This window comes from Atheta coriaria, unplaced genomic scaffold, assembly GCF_025399875.1.
Source record: "Atheta coriaria isolate IRGN ID8LTWV9N9 unplaced genomic scaffold, Caltech_Dcor_3.1 hic_scaffold_1_pilon, whole genome shotgun sequence".
Classification (NCBI taxonomy): domain Eukaryota; kingdom Metazoa; phylum Arthropoda; class Insecta; order Coleoptera; family Staphylinidae; genus Dalotia; species Dalotia coriaria.
The window spans coordinates 2342120-2349390 of record NW_027045443.1 but is presented as its reverse complement, the minus strand read 5'-3'; the positions used below and the strand labels follow the sequence as shown (position 1 = coordinate 2349390).

General features: G+C 37.9%; 2 protein-coding genes across 2 annotated transcripts; one reads left to right on the top strand and one right to left on the bottom strand.

The window, feature by feature from the left end:
- Window positions 1-3419: 3419 nt before the first annotated feature.
- LOC135804063 (serine/threonine-protein kinase RIO3) lies at window positions 3420-5474 on the top strand. Its single transcript, XM_065317855.1, has 3 exons — window positions 3420-4063; window positions 4123-5105; window positions 5169-5474. The coding sequence occupies exons 1-3, from the start codon at window positions 3463-3465 to the stop codon at window positions 5433-5435; spliced, it is 1851 nt and encodes a 616-aa protein (XP_065173927.1). The 5' UTR covers window positions 3420-3462; the 3' UTR covers window positions 5436-5474.
- On the bottom strand, window positions 5109-7144 carry LOC135804241 (uncharacterized). Its single transcript, XM_065318085.1, has 3 exons — window positions 6745-7144; window positions 6424-6674; window positions 5109-6284 (listed from the first exon to the last, which is right to left on the bottom strand). The coding sequence occupies exons 1-3, from the start codon at window positions 6818-6820 to the stop codon at window positions 5466-5468; spliced, it is 1146 nt and encodes a 381-aa protein (XP_065174157.1). The 5' UTR covers window positions 6821-7144; the 3' UTR covers window positions 5109-5465.
- Between the last annotated feature and the right edge of the window lie 127 nt (window positions 7145-7271).

The window sequence follows — 7271 nt, the reverse complement described above, 5'->3', positions numbered from 1 at the left end:
GATGCAAGTCCCATCTATGAATTATACTGAAAATAAAAATAAACAAATTTTCAAAATTCTCCTAAAAATGAAAATGAAAAACCTCTCAGTGAGATGAAAAAGAATTATTCTCGACCTCTCCTATTTTCCCAATTTGAATACCTTAACTTATAAAGAAATTTCCGAAGATTTAGAATCACGCCGAAATAATTGGACTTGAAAAAACCGAGACAAAAATGGGATAGGGATGGTTAAGGTGAAATTCCGCTGAATTGCATCTTCAAGTACAACTCTTGTGCTTGCCTGTGTAAGCAAAGAAAAAACTACTAAACAGTTAATTTTGAGATGTATCAACCTGGTACGCGACTACCCTATATATTTGCAACACGCGGTGGAACGCGATAAAGCAAAACAACGTAAATACAAACTAATGGAGAACGCAGAAATTAAAACGATAAATATAGTTGAATTATAAACTTACCAAGGCAGAACTTATGGGACTCCAAGGCACGGCAAATACTGTAAAGAAAAAAAGAAAACATAAGGTAAAACAACAATATTTCATACGAATATTGTTCGAATGTCAATTCTGTATAAGATAAAAATGAAAAATAATTCTATTCTTTGGGGTAAGAGGTCCCAAAATATAACTACAAGTGCTAAAATGCGCAATTTTCTGATTTTTGTCAAAAGATAAGAAATAAGAATACAACCGCTTCGCTTGAAGTGACAATAAATGCCATGCAATTTTAAGCACATTTATGAATGTAACAATCTATTAAATACTACGAAAATGTGATAATAAAGAAAAACAAACGACTGAAACATAATCAATCAATGTGGTTAAAAATATTATTTAATTTTCTTACTGGTTAGTACTGTAAAACTTCCATTGTAAACACCACATACAAACATTGGACGTGAATGTTCGTCAATGAAATATAAATGTTTGTTTACCTTTTTTTTAAGCGTTCAAATTGCTTCGAAACAAAGAAATCTTAATTCGGATAAAATTAAGAGAAATATTAGAATATAATTGATCAGTTTGAACTTATTTAGTCGCCCTAACAATTACAATCGCACGCATAATATATAGTTTGTAAAGCGGAGCAAACTAAATCGGTAAATAAAAATCATATATTTAAATTCCTTGCAGCTATAAATCCTTAAATTATTATATATTCATATACGCACATAATTGCAACGGCTTTATTTGCCGCAAGAATGATTGCAACCTTCTATAAAATGCAATCATTCGCGTAAACCCACGCGGCTATTGTGATTTATTTTTATTGATAACTAGCGGACCGAACAGACTTCGTTCTGTCAAAAAGAAGACTTGGAATGTGGTATTTTTTTGTTCCTACCTATTTTATAGTCGGCGCAAAACATTCTCCAGAACAGAACCGTTACCCTGGTGATAGGGCGGTGCGAGGGGTTCAGTTCGAGTGACCAAAGTATCTTCGTTTCCACGACCTTTGGTCACCCATTCAAGAACAAATTATATTAGTGGGACCCACTAAAACACCCCGAATTGTGTCACATGCAATACTTAGTAATCATAGAATAATTAAATTAAACACTTTACATAAAACGCGAAACGAAACAATTGAACAAAGATGAATAGAAGAAAACTGCGGAATTTGTTTCGTTCATCAGTTAACAAAAGCAAACTCAGGAGAAAACACTTTGCGCAAAACACGATATAAAACAATGAATCAAAAATAAATCGTAGAAGGCTGCGGAGTTTGTTTCCTTTATCAGTTGAAAAAAGAAAACTCAGCTTTTCCCCATTTTCTGCTTGATAATTTTTATCGGGGATTTTCTATAATTAATATCTCTTATACTAAAAACGAGAGCAACCAACAAATTGCTGATTATGAAAGACTGAAAAATTCTCTATCATATAAAAATATAAAATAAATAAACTTCCAATAGTAAAAGGTCAAAAAAAGCCACTAAAAGTACTAAAAAGTGACATTTTTCAATTTTTGCCCATTTTATTCAATCGCGAATATCTCGTAAACTAAAAGAGATAAATAGGTACACATCACAGAGACTATTCTGCGGAGTATTCTCTATAAGATAGGCTTGTTAAAGCGAAAATCGGAGAAATGAAATTTTAATTTTTAAGAAAAAATTGCCAAATTGCTTGATACTTTTTTTCGACGATTTTTGATAATTAATGTCACTTAAACTAAAAGCGCTAGCAACCAACGAATTACTGAATATGAAAGATTGGAAAATTCGCTATCAGATAAAAATATAAAATAATCATATTTCCTACAGTAAACGGTCGAAAAACGAGACTGAAAGTGCTAAAAAGTGACATTTTTCAAATTTTGCCCATTTTATTCAATCGCGAATATCTCGTAATCTAAAAGAGATAGAAAGGAACGAATATCTACGGACAAGTTTCTATAAAATAAGCTAGTTAAATGGGAAATTTATGAGATGAAATTATAGTTCAAAAGAAAAAAATGGCAAAATTTAATTATTAGAAATAATTACATAAACTTAAAAAAACCGGTTGATACATTAAGATTTTGGAATTCGACGAGTCACGACGACCGTACGCGTATCAGTAGAAGATAAGAAATAAGATCTTGGCGCATACACACGACGAAAATATGATAATATAGCAACACAATAGACAGAAACAAAATATGCATTTAATCAACGTGGCTGAGATGATTATTGAATATAGGTACTTACTGGTTAGTACTGAAAAACTTCCACCGTAAACGAACGAGGTTGATAGAAATTAAAAATCAGCATGGTAATCTTCGACGACACTTCCCTCACGAATAAATACATAATATTTGCATTCCGCGAACATTTTATACACGATAAATCAGTAGCGAGACACAATAGCTAACAATAATCACTAAGAACACAGAATATAATATGAGATACTGAATTAAATCCTAAGAAAAGAGAATCGCGACGACCGCGTGCGAACCATCCGTCGGATACGGCGAAACTAATTTTATTTCTGCAGCGTGCGGAAATGGTACACGTATCGCCATCATACGGTCACGTATATAGTACAAAACTATACACTACTATCGTACGCTATCAAATGACAATAAGATATAAGAACAAACCTGTCGAATTCCACTATAACGTGAGATCGCAAGCTGTTTAGATACTATCATACACAAACAACGGGCTATGTTTGTATTTACATCAATAAAATATAAATTTTTGTTTACTTTATTCATAGCTTATAGTTGAGGTATATATAGATACACGAAAAACTTGAAACAACTTAGGTCATTGAATTTCCAGCATCAAACTTCATCGAAAGATATTGAAAACATTTATACCTATAGTCTATACTTCGAAAAACAATATTCGATGATCAAGCTAACGATGAGAATAGTCTACCCAAATTACATTCGCCGACGATATGTTCAATGTTGTGCAATATTTCTAAATCGTCCCGTCTGCTCCCGTCTAGTGTCAACGCGCAGCGCGCGTATGCGCGTATTCGCACTGCCTTCCTCCTTTCTGACGATTTTGGTGCTCTATTCTGGTTGTGGCTTAGTTAGTAATCATTCTGACTTTGTGATTCAGTCCGTGTTCACATTATTATACATTGGTGAATCGTGTGGTGCGAACACTTGGAACATTTACTATTACACAATATTGGAGCTATTCTTCAACATCAATTCCAACAAGTTCCTGATTCAAACTGTGAAAATGGCTTCAGCATGGGGCAAGGTGCCACAAGTACAGCCAGTGGACCTCTCAGATATCATGTCTGAAGAAGTGGCCAAAGATTTGCAGAAAAAGGAATTCGCCTACTTCGAGAACGCAACCGCACAAGCACTTGTTGCAATAAATCCAGGAGAAAATCTCATTCCTGAAATTAAGGATGACAAATTAGATGAAATTGCTGTTAAAGAGTTGCTCTATGATGAAGCTGAAGTACAAGATGACCTGGAGATTGCAATGATGTTGCAACAACAGTATGATAAGGAGTATGATGATATGCTCAAACGTACTGAGGACAAATACAATGGCAGCAGCAAAGTATCTGTCAGTTTCACAAATTACAGACGAGCAACTTTAAATCCAGGTAAAAGAAATTCTATTTTATATTATACCAGAAGTCATATGAATCTGAAATATTTTCAGATTTTGAAAGTGATACTGACGAAGAGGAAGAACCAGAAAACCCCAAAAAGGACTGGGATAGATTTGATGGCGTTCAGCGTGATCTTAAAGCGATGCCGCCCTGTGGTTATCACATCAAAAACGGCAACATGGTGACGAAACACGACACCACTTTGAACGGCCGTCGAAACGCATGCAGAATGATGTCGTTCCCACCTGAATGCGAGACTGGCGATGGCGCCGGTTTTGACCTGCAGCTGTCCAACAAAGTTTTCAACAGCTTGCGCAAGCACTCGAAGAATGAACTAGTTCGCCGTCATCGCGTAGACCGTAAGGAGGAGCATGCAACCGCCGAGTTTGGCATGGACGAAGCCACTCGCTTGCTAATTTACAGGATGGTCAATAATCAAATGCTGCAGAATGTGAACGGAGTGATCAGCATTGGCAAGGAGGCGGTTGTGCTGCATGCCGACGCCAACCAGGAGTATAAGGATGTTGAGGTGCCGCTACCAGCTGAGTGTGTCCTTAAAGTATTTAAAACAACACTCTCGGAGTATAAGCAACGAGATAAATACATAAAGAATGACCATCGCTTTAAAGATCGCATGGGTAAGCAGAACACCAAGAAAGTGGTGCATCTATGGGCTGAAAAGGAAATGCGAAATCTACTTCGTCTGCAGAAGGCTGCCGTGCCAGTACCGCGGGTGGTTGCATTAAAGCAACACGTGCTGGTGATGTCCTTTATAGGCAAGAAGAATAAACCAGCGCCGAAATTAAAAGATGCCAATTTGAGTGACGCGGACCTCATTATCGCTTACGACCAAGTCCTCGAAGCGATGCATAACTTCTACCACAAAGCTAACCTGATCCACGCCGACCTCTCCGAATACAATATCTTATGGTACAAGGACCAATGTCATTTTATTGATGTGAGCCAATCGGTGGAGCCATCACACGAGAACGCTTTCTATTTTCTTCTCAGGGATTGCACTAATATCAGCAAGGTATGCATTTCAATGCCAATCAATTATATAATTTACAATTTTAACATGACTATGTTTTTGCAGTTCTTTTCGAAGAAATGTGTGCCTGGTGTTTCCACACCCGAGGAGATTTTCAAATCCATCGTGGGATGCGATTACGGCGATCGCGTGGGCCAACTGGAGCTGCAGGAGCGCTTCAAGATGAAACCACACCTGGTGGATAGACCCGGCGTTGATCTGGATTATCGCTTCGACAATGCTTGGGAACGCACCGAGCGTGCGAAGAAAGAGACTCCGGTCGTAACTGAATCTCCAATCCTTCCAGATGTTGACATGCCTAAATCTGTATAAAACGTTTATAAATATATGAACCGAAACATTTCAACATGACAGATCCGCAGTGGGCGGCGTAATTGGTATCTGCCCAAACTTAAATCGCTCTGCCGTGTAAATGTCTTGCAGCTCTGTGGATAATGTAGCATCAGCGTAGCACGCGCTTTTGGATTTGCTGGGTGGAGCCAAACCAAAAATGCTGTGTTGCGTTGTTGGTTGATTTTGTACGAAAATGTTGTTTGTAGCTTGGGTGTTTGTTCCGACCGGAAAATTGCTCGTTTGCGCGTTCGAAAGTAAACCTTGGGTTTTACCGAAAGCTGAAACAGCAACGTTTTGAGTCGGAGCTGTCGGGGCCCGTGTGGCAAACACGTTTTGCGCGGCTTGTCCGAAAACGTTCGTTGAAGCAGTAGGCGGCTGGCCGAAAATCGAGGGCGCTTGCTGGGGTTGAATTTGCGACGGTTGGAAATTCTTCGCGGCCTGCGCAAAAATTGAGCCGGTCGGGGCAGCAACTGTTGCCGGAGGTGTTGGGGCAAATATTGGCCCCCCGCCGCCGAAAATGTTGCCAGTCGTGGGCTGAGTAGATCCACCAAAAATGGACGTTGACGCAAAAGGTGAATTTGAAGTCGGTGCGCCACCAAAGACAGATTTTGAAGCGGTTGCACTGGTGCCACCGAATGGTGAGGGCGCGAAAGACGAGTTTGTTGGTGGGAATGGTGCGGCTCCAAACGGCGCCTGCGAGTATGGCTGGCCATGATACACAGGTGTGGTGTAGATTTTATGCAATGTCTGTACTACATGCTCATTTGGTGTCTGAAGGGCCCTCATATTACAGATTGCAGTCTGGAGGGAACTCTCCAGCAGTTGTTTCTGCAAACATAATAGAAACAAATAAATTACTTTTTCATTTGTCTAACCAAAAGTTTTCTTTAGTCTTTCATCTCTTCTTGAGTCGTTAAATAAACAAATAAACAAATATTATCAAAAATTGTGAAATGTACACACTCACATATTGATTCAGGGTTCCAGCTGTGGTAGCAGTATAGAAACCCAGTCTTACTTCCTCAAATGATTGATCCTCAAAGCCTGGAAAATTAGCTTTCTCTTTGAAGGGAGCATAAGAAGAGAGAGGCCATTGGCCCCCTTTCTCACAGTTCAACATATCTGTTTGCACAGATTTAATTAGCATTGCTATGTCCACAGACCCAGGTGTCGCGGTTCGCGGACGCATGATGGACTTTCCAACTTCACTTGTATCAGCTGAAATTAGTATTTTAAAATTAAGATTGTTTTACTTTTACATTTTCAGTTATATATCAGTGGCACTTACTGTTGATGGAGTGTTCAAATTTGCATTTATTGCCATATCGGCAATTTCCTTGCAGAAAAAACTTGCACACGACCATTATCACGTGTTTTAAATTAATTGTATGTATAGTTTCGTTTTGTAGTTATATTTATTCCACTGTTCATATCTGTCGTGGTAAAGACAACAGATTATACACTAGTTTAGAAGAACTTCAGCGATATAACATATAATGAGGTTAACTTTTGCTAAGTATCTATTACGCTTATACACCTGTTTGAAGTAGTGTTTATCTGATTTTCGATAAAACAAGTTATCGTAACTACATTTTAGAATTATGATTATATCTATTTAAACTCGTCAAACTTCGATTCTTGTTTTGCAAAATAACGATGAAAACACTTGCACGCAGAGCAACAAAATCACAACAAAACAATCCTTGACCTTAGAAAGTATGCAACCTAATACGCAACAAAACTTGATGTAGTTGACTATTTACTTCTACAAATAAACTTCGTGAAAATGACAAACCTTTAAGAACTAATAGTGGG